The sequence below is a fragment of the Alosa sapidissima genome, chromosome 16, assembly GCF_018492685.1.
Source record: "Alosa sapidissima isolate fAloSap1 chromosome 16, fAloSap1.pri, whole genome shotgun sequence".
NCBI lineage: Eukaryota > Metazoa > Chordata > Actinopteri > Clupeiformes > Clupeidae > Alosa > Alosa sapidissima.
The window spans coordinates 23,278,024-23,298,330 of record NC_055972.1 but is presented as its reverse complement, the minus strand read 5'-3'; the positions used below and the strand labels follow the sequence as shown (position 1 = coordinate 23,298,330).

Below are 20,307 nucleotides of genomic sequence, written 5' to 3'. Positions count from 1 at the left end.
TGTCTGTGTGTGTATGTGTGTGTGTGTGCGCCTGTGTGTGTGTGTGTGTGCGCGCCTGTGTGTGTGCATATGTGTGGCTGTGTGTGTGTGTGTGCGCCTGTGTGTGTGTGTGCATATGTGTGGCTGTGTGTGTGTGTGTGCGCCTGTGTGTGTGTATGTGCGCGCGCGCATCATAAATCTGGACTGTAATTCATCCTTATGAGTGATCTGTCTCTCATTGACTGTCTCTTTGCAGAGCTTGGTTTCCTAGACTGAGTCATTATATTCCCATTGCATGTATGCAGCATATGGAAACAGGATGTGTTTATACTCGTTTGCCACTATTCCAAAAGCACAGTAATACAATACTGAAAAATACTGCCTTGTCTGAATTTTGGTAACTGTCTATAATAAACCCAATAAGAGACATGGTACTTAGTGCCTAATGTGCTCAAAGATGGGCATGACATTTGCAGTACTGGAGATCTCGTTTGCCTTTGGTGTTAGTAAGTGTTTTCTCTCCCTCTCCCGCTCACTCTCTCTCTCATCAGAGTGCCGGGCTAACGTAATGGCAGTTAATTCATCATTACAGTTTGACAAACCCACCATCAATAAAACGACTCATTAGCAAGGCGGAGACACAACATGTTAATGGGAGCTTAATCTCTCTCTCTGTCTGGCCTCGTTCGAGTACTTCAGCAATCTCTGAGAACGAGGGAATGGAAAGCTCATTTGTCAAGACGGGTGAGAAAAAGACTGAGCTCCTTTTGCAGCCCTTTACGCTGGGATACACTCCTAACCTCCACTAGGTAAAAGGTGAAAGTGATAGTGATTATTAGAGGGTGTCTGTGTGGAAAAATTAACTTGACTTAATTATCTATTGTTAATTAAGTCTTAGAGAAGGCCTTCCCATTTAGTGTACTAATTAACTGCCCATCATAACCTATTCATTAACATCATTAGTTGAGTGCTTGCTCTCTCTCTCTCTCTCTCTCTCTCTCTCACACACACACACACACACACAAATCATCACTATTCGAACTGTCACTTTCAGGTTTGTATTTCACGAACGGATTTTTACATCATGAACCTCCTCATCTATCGAGTTCAAAAGTCCTGGTTTCCGTTACAGAAGCACCAGCCAAAAGTTCCCCATCTCTTCCCCTTTGACTCTAAGCGCTAATTCTGACTGTACAGCCTGCTCATTAATTTACAATCGGGGTTAAAGACAGTGAACCTGACACAATCTTCCTTATATGGGAAGAAAAACAAAGCTGCAAACTCTGCTTTCTCTTGAGCCATGGTGCCTTGTTAGAATGTTCGAGGAATGTATACCCACTCTGTGGAAACCACAGAAATGTATTAACGACCTGTGATGAAGGAATGATTGAATGAATGAAATCAATAAAAATCTATCTATCTATCTATCTATCTATCTATCTATTCACAACAGAGAGCTCTCTACATATCTAACTCTCCACATTGGTTTCAGTATCTCTTAAATTTATTGAACGATTTCTTTCAATAAATATGTTTCAGGAACTGGGCCATAAGCCCATATGTGCAAATAATATTGTGATGTAAAAACTGTGATGTAAAATTCAGCTTTCTCTGGCATAGTGGCCATCTGTGAATGTATGCTGGCCAGCTGAAAGAGTTCACCATCTCTGTCATCGCCTTAAAAGAGATGCATGCCGAGGGTCTGGTTTCAAACTATATTGCCCACTACAGACACACACCCAGTGCTGACTAAGAAAGCTTGCAGACTTTGCTATGAAGTTATGACGTTGCTTTATTCATCACAAATATCAAATTACGACTTGCACATTTTGGGAGGTTCAGAAACAGCTCCAGTAACAACAATGATTATAAGAGGCATTTTACATTCAAAATACGTAAATGCTGCATAGCGCTGTGATGAGCAGTCTCGCGTTATTGTAGATTGTGGTGCAGGCGCCATCCAAAAATCACATGACTTGCAGACTTGGCAGATAGCCTGCAACTTTGGAACTATGTGGGAACGTTCATACAATACACCTAACACCGGTTATTATTTTGTCTTCACCATTCCATGCTATAGAATAGATGTGACAACAAACCAAGATAAGCTTGATGGATCGCTTTGGCTTGAGTAGTGTGAACCACAATGCACACTTGTTTTTCTTTAGAACGGGAGGCTATCTAGCAGGAAATGGATCCTTCGCAGAGATGCCTTTTTTCATTGTCGTTTGATCTGCGCTCATCCCTGCAGTGATCGTCATTTCCTATATCTCAAAACAAACAGGGTGACAATTTACCTATTGGACTGAAAAGTGTCATACTGGCTACTGATGATGAGGAGGATGATGATAGGCCTAATAATAATAATAATGACGACAATAATATTAATATTATTATTATTATTATTATTATTATTATTATAAATAACTATTCTTATTATCGAATGTGGCTTTTTGTGAGCACCACTAGGACGTTTAGACCTAATTCCTCTTCGGATTGTGTCGCTGTCGCCCCATCCACGGACAAAAGACTGGCATTAATCACAATGTCAGAGTGGGCGCTGAGCTAATAAACACGCATCAAATCGATTTGGGTAGGTGTTCAAGAACAGCTTAATATAGGCTGCAACACCAAACCATCAGCTTATTAGAAGTCAACATGAGATCATCTCCGAGCACACTTTCTCAGCCCGATTTTTCGGCGACCTCCTTCACATTTCTAATTTCACTTCACATTTAACTGTACAAAAACACTTGCCAAATGTAAGATCTTATATCATAAGGATAGACTGACAACAGAAAACATTAAACGTTTTTGTTGGTTAAAGAGGCCTGTTGCTAGAATAGAATAATTATTGGCTTTCAATAAGGCCAATTATGTACATATCCAAAAGCTTAAACCAGCTTAAACCAGTGGCAGTAAATGGACAGATAAAGTGCCTAGGCTACGTGACTCAGGTTGAGTGAATCTCAGTTTTGCTTGGCACTCACATGTACTAACACTCACTTTGACTTTGCCCACAAGAGGAAATCCGGATAGGTGCACGTAGGCGCTGACATTAATTTGGCTTTCGACCTGTTTACATTTTGATGACACTTCTCATAGCATCTCGATAAAACATGTCCTTTCGTGTTATTGAGGTTATAAAAGGCCTACATTGTTTTCATCACGTTTTCTGCCATATATCGCCCTTGGCGAAATTTCTAATTAATTCTAATGACCCGGTCGTGACAAATACTTAAGATAGCATTTAAATGAAGAATGGTTATGTCCCACGATGGAAAGACGGCTGTTTGCGGTTTTGACTTTGCGCGCTGAGGAGGGAACTGGGGAGGACTTTGGCGCCTAAGCGTTGCCGGTGTCAAATGACATGCAATGCTCAGGTAAAACGTTCAACTACAAATTCTATATAGACCCTATTCACTGAAAATATCAGGAAACACTCTTACAATAAAAAACAACAACAACAACAACAACAAAAACATCCAACAGTCTAATATATCAGCAAATACCAAAACTATGATACGCAGCACACTGAATGTAATATAGCCTGCATTCAATAAAAGCCCATATGTTAAGCCCTCTATATGTGCGCTATTACTTTTACTCAACACAAGTAACGCCACATGACAGTATTCACAAGGCAGGATAAAAGTCTAAACGCTTGGAACAGCATTGGTGCACCAGAGGGGCAGAAGATGGTCACTCAATAACTGAGTAGGACCAGCTGACACTGACCATGCTCCGAGTGCCCTTAAGGATATCAGCGCCCTTAGATAGCCTACTGCACTCTCGCTCACATCTACACATCACAAAGCCTACTAGGTGCCTGGTGTCCTCAAATCTACACCCTCCGGACAAAATGCGTAATAACGCGATGGGAAATTATAATTAGACACGGTACTACACATTCCATTACACAGCCATCTATGTACATCTAATTACATTAACTTACACATAACCTTTACATAAATCAGGGATCATATGAATACAATTGCCAGGATATTTATTTAAAAAATGAAGTATAATAATAACTTATTGATGGTTCATTAACTGCAAGAACTGCGTTCAGGTTCGTACTTTTTAATTATTTGATGCTGTAATTTTGCAAACGGGATTTTAGCCTGTTTCGCATAGCCTACGTTGTCATTGTCATGATACTAATATTGTGCCAAAGGTTTTCTTTAATCTTTAATGTCGGTTACTTTGCCTATATGGATCTGAGGACTCATGAAATATTAATACTCTAATGCACCCTATTTAAATAATCACGTCCCAGAGGTTTTAACATGGGAAAAATCAATGCACTAAACGCCTTATTATCGGACTCTCCATTTCTCTCTTCTTACTTAATTACATGTTTAGAATTATAACGTTTTATTGGCTATTGAATAAACATGCTATATTCAGTTCTTCCAATTATTCTATTGGTTGAAGTGTAGGCTAAACAATTTACACTGTCAAATATATTACATGCATTTTAGAAATAAGATGTGTCACACTTTGAAGCACGTTAATTATACATATGGCAAATTAAAACCTGAAAATGAAATGCACTCAAATGTAATGTGAGAGTTATAAAATCCGGAGTATTAATCGACACACGTTTCATTATGAACGCATTGACGGTTTAATAAAGCAGCTGTCCAAATGGATGAGATATGATTGAGACTTCCAACTGTGATCTCCAAATAAAATAGGCTACAATTTATTTCGCAATTATAATTGCATCGGTAAAACACTTAGGAGTAGTCAGATGGGTAGCTTATTTTATTTGAATTAGTCTGCTAAAAAAATAGGCTATAGAAGTTGCTTGCAAGTAAATCTTCAACTAAATAGAGTTCATATCCACCGAAAATGGGGACCCAGATCGGAATCATATCCTTAACTCAGAACCACTCGTCACACCTCGCTTGGAAATGAAGAGTTTCAGTTATAAGATTTGCTTTTTGTAAATGTGTTGTGGTCTGAGCATCAGTAAATCCGACCGACATTTTTTACTGATCGGGAGTGGGCAATGTCGTTCTTACGCAGCCTATGTCAGCGAGTTTAGGGGGCAAGCAGTAGCCTAACACTAACCAGAGGCTTCCAAATATCCCAAAACGTCAATGTCAGTAAAACTATGGGAGAGGGACGGAGGGCAGGACTGCAGCGTCTTCAAATCTTCCTAGGTATTTTGAGTGATGGACACGTTCCTCGGCGTGGATCAGACCACTTGACCTCAGTCTGATTTAATGGAAAGCCTCAGCGACGTATTTTTGGTTAAGCACAGAGGTAAAACAGAAAGAAAGAGAGGCCTTTAATCCGTAATACAGGTTTTCAGATTAGATCAGTACAGTTTACTGTGATCTTAATTGCAACTATTTAAAAATCGATCAGAAGCATCTGCTAGCCTATTTACATGCCCTAACTCGCTCATTTCGAAGCGTATTCATTAAGGATCATTAGGCCAAATATAGGCCTAATTTGGTCCCAGTATTTATTGTATTCATATAACAAACATGCAAATATAAATGTTACAAATAAATGTAATATCGGCCTACACACTTTGGATGAAATTGCCTGTTTTTCAGGATGGTGTCAGTATTTTTCCATTATGAATTAATTCATTTATGAACGTTGACCATATCTTAGAGACCTTATTTTGGCTTTGATAAAGTAAGCATATTCGTATTCAAAGGAAGTCCCAGACCTCTCATCACCAGTTCGACAAAATGAGCTCGTCGTGATTTCAGCAGCCAATTGGGTCCCGAAGCCTAAAATTGGAGTCTTAATCTTACCCTGCCTATTTGGCATTTTGATTTATGTCCTCCTAGCTCAAGCCGGCAGCTTCTCTTGTCCAAAAAAAGGGAGGGGTGAAAAACAAGACAATCGAGTGTAGTTTAACCATACTCTCCCGCACACATGAGCTCACACCTATTAGATAACGGCGGAAGGAAGAGTCAGCGGACTTTAAAAGCCATAAGATAACGCGTGCAAGGTGGGAGACACATTCCGAGGAGGGTTCCTTCGACTACACCATGGAACATATAGGAGGGCATCTCCACCAAACTCATGTTGACACCATTAGTTTCGGGATCGACCAGATACTCAACAATGCGGATCAGGGGAGTTGCATGATCTCCAACCCGAGGATGCAGGACCTGGACTACGGATTGGGAAGTATCGTCAGCACCGCTTACAACACCATGACCGGCAACTACAACGGCAACAACACTGGTGGATACAACGGCAACGCAGCTTGCAGCATGGGCTCGCTGAACAGCACTTATAACATGAACATGGGCATGAGCGTCAACGGGAATGGTCTTAATTCGTCGGGGGTTATCCGTGTGCCCGCGCACCGACCGCTTAGCAGCATGCACTCTTCAATAACCACCAGCGGAGCTTCGGTGCCAAGTATGGCAAACATGGCTACCATTAACAACCTCACGGGATTAACGTTTCCCTGGATGGAGAGCAATAGAAGATATACCAAAGACAGATTTACTACAGGTAGGATTAAAGTAATGCATCATCTTTTCACCACTTTCTGGAGAAGGAGCCTTTCGTGCGCTCTAAGACGTTTCTTTACATGGGATGTTTTGGTTATGTTTGTTGCCTTCTCGAAAGCCAAAAGGCAAGTAAGCAAATATTAAGCATTACGCTTGTTACGAATTCTTTCAGTATGGGCCTACACAATATCCTGCATTTATGAACAACTCAGATAGGCCTATCAGGTTATATATGGAATAAATATGTAACGTGCACTTTGTTATTAATGTATTGATCTGGGCACAGTGTTTCATTCACATATAATTTTATGTGTGCTAAGAATAGGCCTACCGCCGCTGTAGCCTATATTTTGTAGGCTAGTCCACGGCAGGCCTATGCACAGAATTCTGATCCACGTATTGCTACAAATCACATCCACTATCTTAGATTGTCCTATTTGTCGATTTATTCATTTATTAACTGGAAAGTGGAGGTAAACCGGTCATTGTAATTAGTTTTCTTTAAAGTTACAGGCAACAAGGCTAAGTAAAACAAACTGTCAAGTTTGAGAATTCTGTGGTCCTTGACTGACTGTTCTTCTGCTTAAGGCCTACTTGCTTTGCAAAAAAGCTGCTATCTATCTGTTCGCCTCTCAAGTGCCTTGACTAAGTTCTTAAATGTTAGTTCTTTCCACCTGATCCCCGTATCGTATTCTACCTGCAGGCTTGCCTTAACCGTGCTTTCCCCTCCCCAATGATTCTGCTCTGCTGTTGTCCCTGCTGATTTTACCGCCTGCTTTTGCCCCTATCTCCCGATCTAGTGGCCCTCTCACCGTTCACTGTAACACGCCGTATAGGTCACCCGTACCAGAATCGGACTCCGCCGAAGAAGAAAAAGCCCAGAACGTCCTTCACTCGACTGCAGATCTGCGAGCTAGAGAAGCGCTTTCACCGACAGAAGTACTTGGCTTCCGCGGAGAGAGCAGCCCTGGCCAAGGCACTCAAAATGACTGATGCACAAGTCAAAACATGGTTCCAGAACAGAAGAACAAAATGGAGGTGGGTAGGCCTTAACAGGCTATTAATAGGCTATATGTTGTAGGCTTCTACAATAAAAAAAATAAAAAATAAAAAATAAATGTTTTTTTCATTTTGGGAACTCGAGTGGGAAATTATTGCATTTTGTTTACAGCGAATAAATGTTATAAAAAGGCTATTTCAGATAAATGCATATGATAAACTTTTCATATATCCAATTAAAGTTTTCGCAGTACTGGCCTTTGCCAAATTATGACTTATCTCGTAATATGCAAGAAATAAAAGTGGGCTACGCATTTGCATTGTATATGAGAAATATGTCGAAGTTTACACAAGGAAGAACTTGAACTTGTTCGTGCTGTAGTTGGCACACTTAGTGATTGATTTCTCTGGCCAATGCTTAAGACAATCTGTTTGCTGTTATCTAGCCTATAGGCCCACAATGTTTTCCATAGGCTCAAAATGCTCAAAACTCTCTATGGCTGAAGTCGGTGCCATTTTCACATATAGCAAACCTATTATTAATGCTATAGGTCTACACACGATATTGCCTCAGTCCTGCAAATGCAGTCTACTAAGGAGTTCTGATAGGAACCATATCCTACCATACCTTTGTCTATATAACCCAAAACTCGTAACTTGATTTTTTTCACGTCAAGGCGGCAGACAGCGGAGGAGAGGGAGGCTGAACGGCAGCAGGCGAACCGAATTCTAATGCAGCTCCAACAAGAAGCCTTCCAAAAGACTATAAACCAGCCGGCCACCCCGGACCCTATCTGCCTACACAACAGCTCCCTATTTGCACTTCAGAACCTCCAGCCTTGGACTGAGAACACTGCTAAAATGAGCAGCGTATCAACCTGCGAATAACTGTGGATGTTTGCTCACTTTTCTCACAATGGACAAGGATAATTTACAAAACAAGAAATGGTTATCTCTGAGGCAACGGTTTATTTGTTTCTCCCTCATCCCGTTATATTTATTCAGTTGTCTACGTAGGCCTACTAATTTGAATTTCAATACTGCATTTAGGTCGCAGGCATAAAACCTAGAGGAATGGGCTATATTTTTTTAAATGCAAATGAATAGAAAACAATTTTAGAGCCAGAAGACATTTATTTTGGGGGTCAAATTAGACAGGCCACTGTACTGCTTCAAATCCGGATTCACAGCTAGCTTTGCTGAGTCTATATGATTGACAATAGTGCAGGTCTAAAAAAAATGTAGGTTTTTTTGCACTAGGCCTATATAAATTAATTAATTTGTAATATAATTGTCTGAGCTCGCATTCAGAAGCATTAATAAAATTAATCTCTTAAATTAATCTCTGAGATCGAAAGTAATTTCTTAGTGCTGTTTCGCAGGGCCTACATTTAGGTTATATGCGTTTTTTGATAGATTCAATAAATCAGACTTATAGTAGGCCTGGGCTTATAGAAGACTTAGGCAAGGCTACTTATACAGATCGATTTTTTAATTTCGCCAGAATAGTGAGCAGACGAAATTCACTGTTGGATATAGGCGCGGAAGGCTCCTTTAGTGGATTATTGCAAAAGAAATGGCGGAACTCTTTCAGAAACTAAATAGTAACAAAGCGCATATTAAAGGGACGTCCATTTACTTTCCACTGTTAAGCTGTTTTTTTCCCCACATCTGCATAGGAGTAAGGAGTAAAAAGGTTTACATTTCATAAACACATAGCCTACATTTATACATTTCATGGAACGACTTGTAGGATTACTGAGTTTTCTGTTGCCAAATCCGTCGCATTGCGCAATGGATGACAACAATATTTTCAATGTCATCCATGATGCAGTTCCATAGCCTGTAAGCCTTCATCTCGTGTCTTCATATTATGCTAATTAAGCACTTAAAACGTCACACACATTTTGAACAACCATTACATTAAAGTTCACCTGTGATTCAAAAGCATTTTGAAGATTAATATAGATTTATACAGCACTCATAACTTATGACTGAGGTTCTTCTTGTATTTTGTGTAACATACTTCCCATACCAATGCACTTATTACCATGTATGCAAAGACTAGAGTTGTGAGATCTGTTGGTGAAATATTGTATATGGATTGTAAACAACATATGATAATATGTCTGAATACCAGTCATCTGTATGATGGATGACATTCTCCAAAGAGTGAGTGACATTAGTGGTTGCATGATAAATGTATGGACTCCCAGCTCTAGAGGGAGTGTCTTACATTATGTTTGTAAGGTTAACCCTGGGCAGATGGGTTGGAGTGTTTCTGAGACTGTGCAGGAACCTCTTTCGCTCTCTCTCTCCCACTGCAAGCAAAGGAATGTGGTGTTCCATTTCATCATCACTTTTTCAAATTATAATTTTCAATGCACCATGCCAGCAACACCCCTTTCTCGCACAACCGCCTACAAATCCAAATAGTTTCACTGAGGCTTAGATTTCTGTGAAGAGAGGCTACCCAGCCTTTACAGAAACCAGTTCCACTGGACATTGCATTGATTTGACACAGGTCTGGTAAACACGGTCAGTTGCCATTTGGAAGTCAGCCAAAACATCCAATAATAAAAAGAAGCTATGGCCAACAGTGGGGATGAATGTTTTGCCAAACAGGTTCCATAAAGGCTGCAAATAGAATTGTCCATTTTTTCCCCAGCTGTAATGGAAAATAACATGGTTTTCTTACGCATCACGGTATCAAATACTTAAAAGTAAGTCAGTGGTCATAACAGGACACATCTTGTCACCAGCACTAATTCAGGATGAAAAATGCCAGAAGCACATTTGATGTCTCCATACCAGTTTAGAAAGGATAACCACAAAATGTGGTTGTGCAAGGGGAAAAAAAAGAGGCATCAAACCAAACTGATCAGGTTTGAATTTTTCCAGGCACTTTTTCAGCTCTGCAAAATGTACAATGAGTTCAGTGTGGTATGCTCAAATTCAGCCTTCAGAGACAGCAATAACATACTTCAAATTTTAGTAGAGGCTTACTCTGCAATCAACTGTTCCTTACAGTATACTTTGGAAGCTCTTTTCAAAAACGGAAAATAGCCGTCAAACAAAACAGTTGTATTTGATGCTAAAGTTTAAGAGGATATACAAAGGAGTTGTACTTTTCTTAAAAATGTGAAATGGCATCATCTTTATGTAAGTCCATAATCAAAGTACAGCATGCATATTTTTTCCACTTTTATGTTTTTAGATATTCTGGTTATGTTCATTAAAACCCATGTAGGTTTTATACAACACATTTTTAATAAATTACATGATTTTCTATTTGGTGAATATTTGTCCAGTTTTTTTGACAGTTTCTCTTGTGCTTCATATGTTGTAAGCATGCAGCAACAGCAACCAACAAAAGCCTCATTACTTGTGTGTTTACATCTGTCCAAATATATTCAATATACACATCTGTCAAACAAGGCATAGAATTACAAATAGCAACAATGAATAAAACATTTGCTTATTTTCACACGCAGGCCTACACATTGTCTTTCCCTGATATACTGTTCTGCACACGCTAAAAAACAACAACATTAAGTGGCAGTTTAATCTAACAACATATAATGAAAGAATGATGCTAGCAAACATTTTAGCACATTTGTAATTAATACCATGTAGCGCAATAAGATACTGTACAAATGTGACTGTATTCAATAGTATTAACCATAGACTATACAAAATAGGTATTAACACGCATTCTGTCCCTAGAGGGCGACATTGCAGCACTTTTGAGTAAAGAGAGAGTGACGGCGCCTAGTGATGACGCTGAAAACATAAACGTCATTTTAGATGGCCAAAACATGACACTTGTGTAACTACGCTTGAGGTCCTCGGTGATTCCTGTCGAAACTACGGAATAACTTGACATAGCCAAAATGTCTGTAATAACATTGCACGCGTTCACATCCACCAGGCGCGTACTATGTAAAGGCTTGCTTGTAGAGCCCATCCTAAAAGGTGAGCAAACGTGTCATTTTTATCCAGCTTTTGCGTAGCCTAACTTTACCTTGTGTGAGTGCATTCCCATTTGCCAGTGTGGGCTACATTTTGAAATGTCTATCACACCAAAGTCAACCGATAGCAAACTATATTTTAGACTGAGATTTAACTGTATAGTATAACTTTATAGTATGCTATATACCATAGTAATAGGCTGGTTTACAGGCAGATAGCAGCCCGTACTTATGCCTATGTGGTCATTAAAAAAATAAACATTTCCTTCCAAAGCTTGTTCCAGGACAGCAGGTGGAGTGAGTAAAGATAAGGAACCACTCAGAAAGGCCAAAACACCCCAGGGACGTTTTGACATGGATGAGAGTGAGACGAAAACAAAGGATCCTCTTGAAAGTAAGTTAGCTAGTGTATGCTTGTCCTTTAATCATGTCTGACAGCCCTATACGTCTATGCAGCATCCTACAGGTGCATGCTTGCATGAAGAGACCATTGTTAAATTGTACAGCTAGTAGCCAAGCTCCCATCAGCTCCCTTGAAAGGAGGTTTACAAATTGTTTAATGACGTTCTAGTTTATGATCATTCATTTGATTTTTTACATCACGACACAAAGTAATTTTGCTCATAACAGCCTCTTTAACACAGTATTACTGCAGTACTTCCAGTGAATGTATGTAAATACTGTATCCATTCAGAATTCCCTGATGACGTGAACCCTGACACTAAAGAGAAAGGAGGACCAAGGGGACCTGAGCCAACGCGCTATGGAGACTGGGAAAGAAAAGGCCGGTGCATTGACTTCTAGCAGCCCAAATGCATTGCTGACCCACTTACATCATAATGAACGAACCTGTAAGTGCAGTCATGCACTTAGAAGACATTTCTGGATGAGATGCAATGTATCTCACCCAGATAATTGTGTATAATCCATAGGTATAAGCATACAACATGAGTGTCAATAGGTGCTGATTAATGTGCTTATTCTTTAGGCAAACGTCATTTTTTATGTCCACGTAAATCATGCTCTCTCGTGAATGCAGTGGTGGATTTTACAAATTTGCACAATAGTTTTGTTGAACTATCCGAATGACACACCATGATGTACAGTTTGAGCCGTTGCTCCAAAGTCATTCCCTCTATATTAGTGTATTTATGAGACAAAATAAATATTTGTCACTTGTGTCTGTCTTTGTTTACTTATCTCGGCTACTTCAGATGTAGTCTTACAATTTTTTTGCGGTAATAACAAATGGAAAAATATACTCACTATGTCACCAAAATAGTATGTATCGAAATACTTTCATCATGGTTTTGAATCTCGCCTGTATGTTTGCTGGTCAGAGGTGGGAAACCCAGTCCTGTCCATGTTAACACAGGTGATTTCACTAATTAGTTGATCTGGCTGGAGACTTAAGTGTTAAGTAGTAGAATCAGCTGGTTTAGTGAATGGTTGGAACAAATATGTGGTAGGACTTCCATGTTCTGAAGCTGAGCTTTCCACTCAAATCATAGTCTGTGACTTAAAACTCTACTACTTGTTTTTAGATGTGAGAGGGTCTGAGACTGTAGTCTTTCAAAAATCTTTTCCAAAGCTTTGCAAATCTTTCCAAAGTCTGTCGGTGTAAGGAGGGCTTTACCTGATGCCCTAAGGCGTGCAGTAGAACATCCTCCTACTGCTACAGAAAACTGCTTTTGAAGTTCCTTGTTTGTTTAGGATATATTTGAAACAGTGATTGTAGGCATTTTTCTGAATGTGAGGGAGATGTGCAAAAAACATTTCTGGTGCACGCTGGGAAGTTTTTGGTGAACATGTGAGTTTCTGGTGCACTGCCTATATGGTTTGCACCACAACTAGTAAAACAATATACAGGTGGTCATATAATTAGAATATCAAAAAGTTGATTTTTGTCAGTAATTCCATTCAAAAAGTGAAACTTGTATATTACATTCATTCTTTACACACAGACTCAGTGTTACCCATACATTGACTTATTTGTGGCGGCGCACCACAATATCAACATTGACCACCACAATGATTTTCCAGGTTGTACTAAATTGTGCTTAAATCTGGTTAGCATCATAACCAGGCTGTGCTAATTTGTTAAAAACTGTTACATTCAAGTTAATTCTACAAACCAACCACCACAAATGGAATTCAGTTCTCTGGGAAACACTGCAGACTGATATATTTCAGGTGTTTATTTCTTTTAATTTTGATGATTATATAACTGACAACTAATGAAGATCCCAAATTCAGTATCAGAAAATTAGAATATTACTTAAGACAAATACAAAAAAAGTTTTTTTAGGCCAACTGAAAAATGAAATAATTTGTATGAACATGAAACGTATGAGCATGTACAATACTCAATACTTAGTTGGGGCTCCTTTTGCCTGAATTACTGCAATGCGGCGTGGCATGAGAGTCGATCAGTCTGTGGCACTGCTCAGGTGTTATGAGAGCCCAGGTTGCTCTGATAGTGGCCTCCAGCTCTTCTGCATTGTTGGGTCTGGCGTATCGCATCTTCCTCTTCACAGTACCCATTGATTTTCTATGGGGTTAAGGTCAGGCAAGTTTGCTGGTGGCCAATTAAGAACAGGGATACCATGATCCTTAAACCAGGTACTGGTAGCTTTGGCACTGTGTGCAGGTGCTAAGTGCTGTTGGAAAATGAAATCTGCATCTCCATAAAGTTGGTCAGCAGCAGGAAGCATGAAGTGCTCTAAAACTTCCTGGTAGACGGCTGCGTTGACTTTGGACCTCAGAAAACACAGTGGACCAACACCAGCAGATGACATGGCACCCCAAACCATCACTGACTGTGGAAACTTCACACTGCACTTCAAGCAACGTGGATTATGTGCCTCTCCTCTCTTCCTCCAGACTCTGGGACCTTGATTTCCAAAGGAAATGCAAAATTTACTTTCATCAGAGAACATAACTTTGGACCACTCAGCAGCAGTTCAGTCCTTTTTGTCTTTAGCCCAGGCGAGACACTTCTGATGCTGTCTCTTGTTCAAGAGTGGCTTGACACAAGGAATGTGACAGCTGAAACCCATGTCTTGCATGTGCGTGGTGGTTCTTGAAGCACTGACTCCAGCTGCAGTCCACTCTTTGTGAATCTCCCCCACATTTTTGAATGGGTTTTGTTTCACAATCCTCTCCAGGGTGCAGTTATCCCAATTGCTTGTACACTTTTTTCTACCACATCTTTTCCTTCTCTTCGCCTCTCTATTAATATGCTTGGACACAGAGCTTTGTCCTGCCCTCCTTATGCAAAGTGTCAATGGTCATCTTCTGGACAACTGTCAAGTCAGCAGTCTTCCCCATGATTGTGTAGCTTACAGAACTAGACTGAGAGACCATTTAAAGGCCTTTGCAGGTGTTTTGAGTTAATTAGCTGATTAGAGTGTGGCACCAGGTGTCTTCAATATTGAACCTTTTCACAATATTCAAATTTTTTGAGGTTTTCATTAGTTGTCAGTTACAATCATCAAAAAGAAATAAACACTTGAAATATATCAGTCTGTGTGGAATGAATGTATACACGTTTCATTCTTTGAATGGAATTACTGAAATAAATCAACTTTTTCATGATATTCTAATTATGGCCAGGCAGCACCTGTACATTTATGGACAACATTGTTTCAAAACTGGTTTAACCCTTTAAGCTAATTGAGTATGAGCAAATATTAGTTATAGATATATAGAGCTATGGTGAACTCATGAGGCTGCACTTTTATAAGCATAATTGGAGAAAAATATGCATGCCCACTACATTTGAAGTAGATTATATATCTAGCTAAACATAAAAGCAGTAAGATCGACTAACCTGCATGGATGTTCACTGTTCATTCAAATCACTATCATCAACGTCATCAGATACACGAGTTGTGTGCGTCAAACTATACGTAATTTGACGCATGCAGGGTCAAACACAAGCAAACAACTTTACCTTTTACTACTGACACAAACATACAATATGAATATTTAATTCGTGACCAATGGCAACATACATGTTTGCGCCTTTTCCTGCTGTAAAACTCACCAGAATCGACATTAAATCACCTTTAAAATCAAGATTTAACTTCGATCTACAAAAAAAACCTTCCGCTTCCGGGTGCTTACATTTCTCTGCCATATTCCGCTCCAGTCTTTTCCCTTCCCAGCTGTGTGTATGCTGCGTTACCCCGGGGGATGGTCTGCCATCTGACGCGAACAAGTTAACCACATTCAAAACGGGCAAAGTTGGCGATTTCATAAAGAACGGTAAAACAAACAGTGAGCAAAAATGACGACGCGATCGGAGAGAGAAAAGGCCCAGAAACTCAATGAACAGCATCAGGCCATACTGTCCAAAATGCTAAGGGAGGACGACAACAAATACTGCGCCGATTGTGAGGCTAAAGGTAACGTTAAGCTGTGGCAGAAACACCGCTTATGCTTCGTGAATGTGTCCGTAGAAGTCACTGACTGGCATCCCATGGACATGACATAGCTGATTACATTCACGGAAATGTATTGTCTTGTGTATAATGCAAAACCATTTGTCCAGTAAAGGCGACAAGCTGGTCGTGAGGTGTGGACAGCCAGGTATGGGTAATACAGCATAACCGTTCAGCTAAGTTAGCTTACTATTAGCTGTTCAGAGAGATCCATGGACTGCTGCCTCCCGTTGGCTAGTTAGCTTCGGATGCTATCTTTCCTGCTAGCTGTCTAGCTAGCTAAAACGGGAGTTTAGGTGGAACCTCGTTAGAAAGCCATGTCCTTGGTTCATTATTTATGTATGGACGGAAAACATAGGCTATGAAGAAACTATGTGTAACCCAAGACACTTCCTATCTCGTATCTTATCTTCAATGACCAAGATCGACAAAATCGGAGTGTGACACGTAGGAGTTAGCTAGCGGTAAGAGATTGAATGAATATCTAACATTTGCCTCAGCAACTTGTAGCTACGTTAGCACAGCTAATTATTCTTGTAGATGTCTTATAACCGTTAACGTTATTTGTCTCATTAAAGAAATACGTGAAATTAGAAAGTGACAGCCCTTCACTTGCATAGAGCTGAGTATGTGCATTTAAGACAGTTTTACAGTCGCGTAACGTGATGTCCATCAACGCAGGTGCCTTTCTTATGACGTGTTATCGTCCTAGACTGGATGCTGAAGCCAAAGCGGTCTATCAGGCTCCACTGACCAATTTGTGGTCCAGTTCCACGTTACTAATTTCAGTATAGACCCTTTCAACAATAAAAACAAAAACAATGCTTGAACATTCTATTTGGGCCCCAATCTACTTCCTCTGCATTAAGATAACATATGGAATGTTAAAAAGGAAGTCTTGTGGGGCCAACTATGATGCTGATAATGGAACTCTCTTGAAAGGGTCCATAGACCCTTTCAACAATAAAAACAAAAACAATGCTTGAACGTTCTATTTGGGCCCCAATCTACTTCCTCTGCATTAAGATAACATATGGAATGTTAAAAAGGAAGTCTTGTGGGGCCAACTATGATGCTGATAATGGAACTCTCTTGAAAGGGTCTATATGAGCAACAGATTGAAAGTAAACCATGAAACGGACACTTCTCCAGAATAGGGAACTGTTTAATCACAAGCAAAATATATCTTCGTCTACTTCACACTGTTGTTGTTAATGATCCAATCTGTTGCTTAGCCTTAAATGTTTGGATTCTCGTGTGTGGCATTACAAATACTCATACATATTTTAGTGTGTGCATGGTAGAACAGAGTTTTCAGACTAGTCATTGTGGAAGTGGTCCCCAATTGAACCAGAATTGGATGTACCCATGCAACATTAACAGAGTCGTTTTGGCTGTGGTCCATTAATTGCATTTCAGCATTTATTCATTAGATATGAGGGCAACGGTCATATTGCCATATGTGGTGGTTTATTCTTCTAATAATGTGGCTGCTTGTGGAATATTTGTTTAAGGTTAACCAAGCAAACATGTTTATGGAGTTTAGTGTACTCTGGAATTATGACACCAACTCCTAAAGCAAATGGAAAGAGTCTTGACTATTATGGTTAGTGGAATGTGTGATGTTTTTGTTAGTACATAACTCAGGAATGGATCTAGCCAGGTGGGTATGTCCATAAGCACAAATAAACGGTATTCTCTCATTCTCTTGGACTGCAAGTCACGGCCCCTGAGACAGTAGTCTTCTCAAAATGCATGCTCATGATCAGACTGAAGTATATTAGAAAGTCAGTTGGAGATGTTGTAAGACTTGTCATCTTATCTCATTAAAAATAATTCTGGCCAGTCATGCTGTGTCACAGAGTGAGCCAGTGGCAATAGCAGTTGTTGCTTGGGGCGTACCACTGACCCTGTTCTTTCCTTCCTCATGCTTGTCAGCATACAGAGCCATCTAGTTTTGCTGTGTGTGTGTGTATTTGCATGTGCACAAGCCATGCTGCTGAGCTTCTCTGCAGATGGGCTGCGGATCAGGTGTGTGTGTGTGTGTGTGTGTGTGTGTGTGAGAGATAGAAAGTGTGTGTGAGAGAGGCTGTTCAGTGTGTCACTGCATGCATGGTCACGTTCGTCAAGTCCCCAGGGATAACCAGTCTCTGTCGCTTTCTCTGGTTCACTGTCTCAAGTCTTCTAAATTCACTCTCCATACCTCTCCTGCTACTCTCACTCTTTCTGTCTCTTTCTCATGCCTTCTGTTCCTTTGTCTTTCTCTCTACCAGTCTCTCTCCCGCTTCCTCTCTTTCTCCCTGTCTCGCTCTGATGTCAGAGTGCGCCACCAAACCAAACCAGGCCTTTTCAGCGGAGGAGTGATTGTGTCTTTGTAACGGCGGGCTGGACTCGGGTCGGGCTCACGTGCACTTCTTGCTGTTTAATCTCTTTAAGTATGAGAGGGCATTGTTGGACCCAAATCCCACTTTATTATCCTCCCACGTGTGCTGTGACAGAAGCAATACTAGGTTAAAAAGAAAAAGAAAAGGATGGAGACAGGAAGATGGGGAGAGAGAGAGAGAGAGAGAGAGAGAGAGAGAGGAGGAAGAAGAAAAGGAAATGGTGAACCTAGACGAGCAGACAGAGCCAGTGCAAGTGTATTCCCCAGGAGTTGGGAGTGTTATGGTGGCCTACATTTGGGTGTACTTGGACGAGCCGGAGCACCTGAGACGCAGCACAATGACCCGTCACACAGGGCGCGTCCGCATTCTCCAGCACAGCGCCAGGCGCAGCCAGCTCTGGTTTCCTCCTCCTGTTGTTTCAGGAGTTTCCATCCGCCGGACACCAGAATCTCCAGCGTCCCTCCCTGACAACGTGCCCTGCTGTTGCTGCTGTTCTGACAGGTGTCAGTCTCTCTCTCTTGCTGTGTTCCAATTTACATACTTACTTCTGCACCTACAATGCCCAATTTGAGTGCCCAATTTGAGTGCTTATGCACTCATTAGAACACAGCATCTCTCTCTCTCTCTCTTTCTTTGTCTCTGTTTTTCTCTTTCTCTTGGTGTCACATGGTACAAGTTGTCAGTGACTTAGTTACTGATTGTCAGTAGCCACTGGCAGACTGCTACATTCAAAAACACTCATTACGCAGACTATTGGAATCAGAAGTATTTTCAGAAGTAGTTTATGTCCCTATGTTTCTTATTTATGTTTCTTAATATGTGTCCTTACGTTTGCAGGCATATGAGTAGGCCTTTATAGTCTGACTATGTCTTTAGAGATAAGGGGGAATGTTATGGTAGTGTTTTGCTGTTCTACATGGGTGCATCCCATGCGTCAGTAGCTATCTGTTCTGGGTCGCCAGGTTGGCGCTAATCAGGGTCTGATTCCGTGTGGTCCATGTGTAGTCTAGATGGGATGACCAACACCATCTCCCGTTATCCTGGAGGGATACTTAAACCCTGACTATTTTCCCTTTTAGTTAGAGCAGCTGGTGGATCTTTATGTGAAGTCATGCTGTCTCTTCCTTGATGTGCATCATTGTAAATAAAACTCTGTTCCAGATTTTTCCTACCATTGCCAGACTGGGTCTTCATTCATGTGTGGTATCAAAATGACCATCACTATGTACATGGACATACTTGAAGTTAGCATATGGGCTATTATTTGTTTGAGCAGAATCCCAGTTTGTGTTGAAAACTGAAATAAAGTCCATTAGTCATTGACTTGTCCCATGCAATAAAAATATTGGTTATCAACAGATCTCTCTCTGGCATGCTCCCATATCCAAAGTTTCCCAGGTACCTACATACTGATTTATGCTTGTGCTAATTGGTGTTTGCAAAACAGAGATGATTAGAAATTCTAATGAAACAGGCCGCCCGCTTATTATGTAGCGACAGATACAGCACAGAGGTGCTCTCAACTACCAGAAGGCAGGAGGGTGCAGGGCTACAAGTGCTTTTTGTCTGTATCTTAGGATGTTGGTGCATCGTGACAAAAGTTCCTGAGTCTTAACTGAGAAACAGGGCTCAAGAGACCGTTTTGCTTACTTTGTACATCAGTTATCCACAGTTGCTTTATTAGCCTTATTCCACAGAAGTCTCACTTAAAGTTGTGTTGAGTTTGGAGCTGGGCTAGCATGCGGTAGCCTGAAAAGTTGTCGGTTCAATTCCCAGCTTCCATCGTTGTGCTCTTGAGCAAGGCACTTTACCCCAAGTTTGCTCCGGGGACAATGTAATCCTTTGTAATATAGTTGACACACGTGGTCATTTTGGATAAAAGTGTCCGCTAAAAGAATACATGTAAATGTAAATCAGTAACACCTTAGGTGGCAGATTCAGGTGATTGGTGATGTCCGCCCTGCCGTTGGTGTTGTGATTGGTCGTCTCTGCTCTGTGGAGGACTGCACGCCTCAGTTGCCCTGCAGACCTGGGT

The 20,307-nt window shown here is 40.6% G+C and overlaps 2 protein-coding genes across 2 annotated transcripts in view; both read left to right on the top strand.

The window, feature by feature from the left end:
- The first annotated feature begins 5,999 nt into the window (after positions 1–5,999).
- Positions 6,000–8,360, top strand: tlx1 (T cell leukemia homeobox 1). The gene is made up of 3 exons (XM_042065095.1): positions 6,000–6,474; positions 7,310–7,511; positions 8,150–8,360. The coding sequence occupies exons 1-3, from the start codon at positions 6,000–6,002 to the stop codon at positions 8,358–8,360; spliced, it is 888 nt and encodes a 295-aa protein (XP_041921029.1).
- Positions 8,361–15,508: 7,148 nt separating this feature from the next.
- Positions 15,509–20,307, top strand: part of smap1 (small ArfGAP 1) — an 89,060-nt gene continuing 84,261 nt past the window's right edge. Inside the window, 1 exon segment of the mRNA XM_042066238.1 lies at positions 15,509–15,852. Coding sequence (XP_041922172.1) covers positions 15,735–15,852 — 118 coding nt within the window. The 5' untranslated portion in view covers positions 15,509–15,734.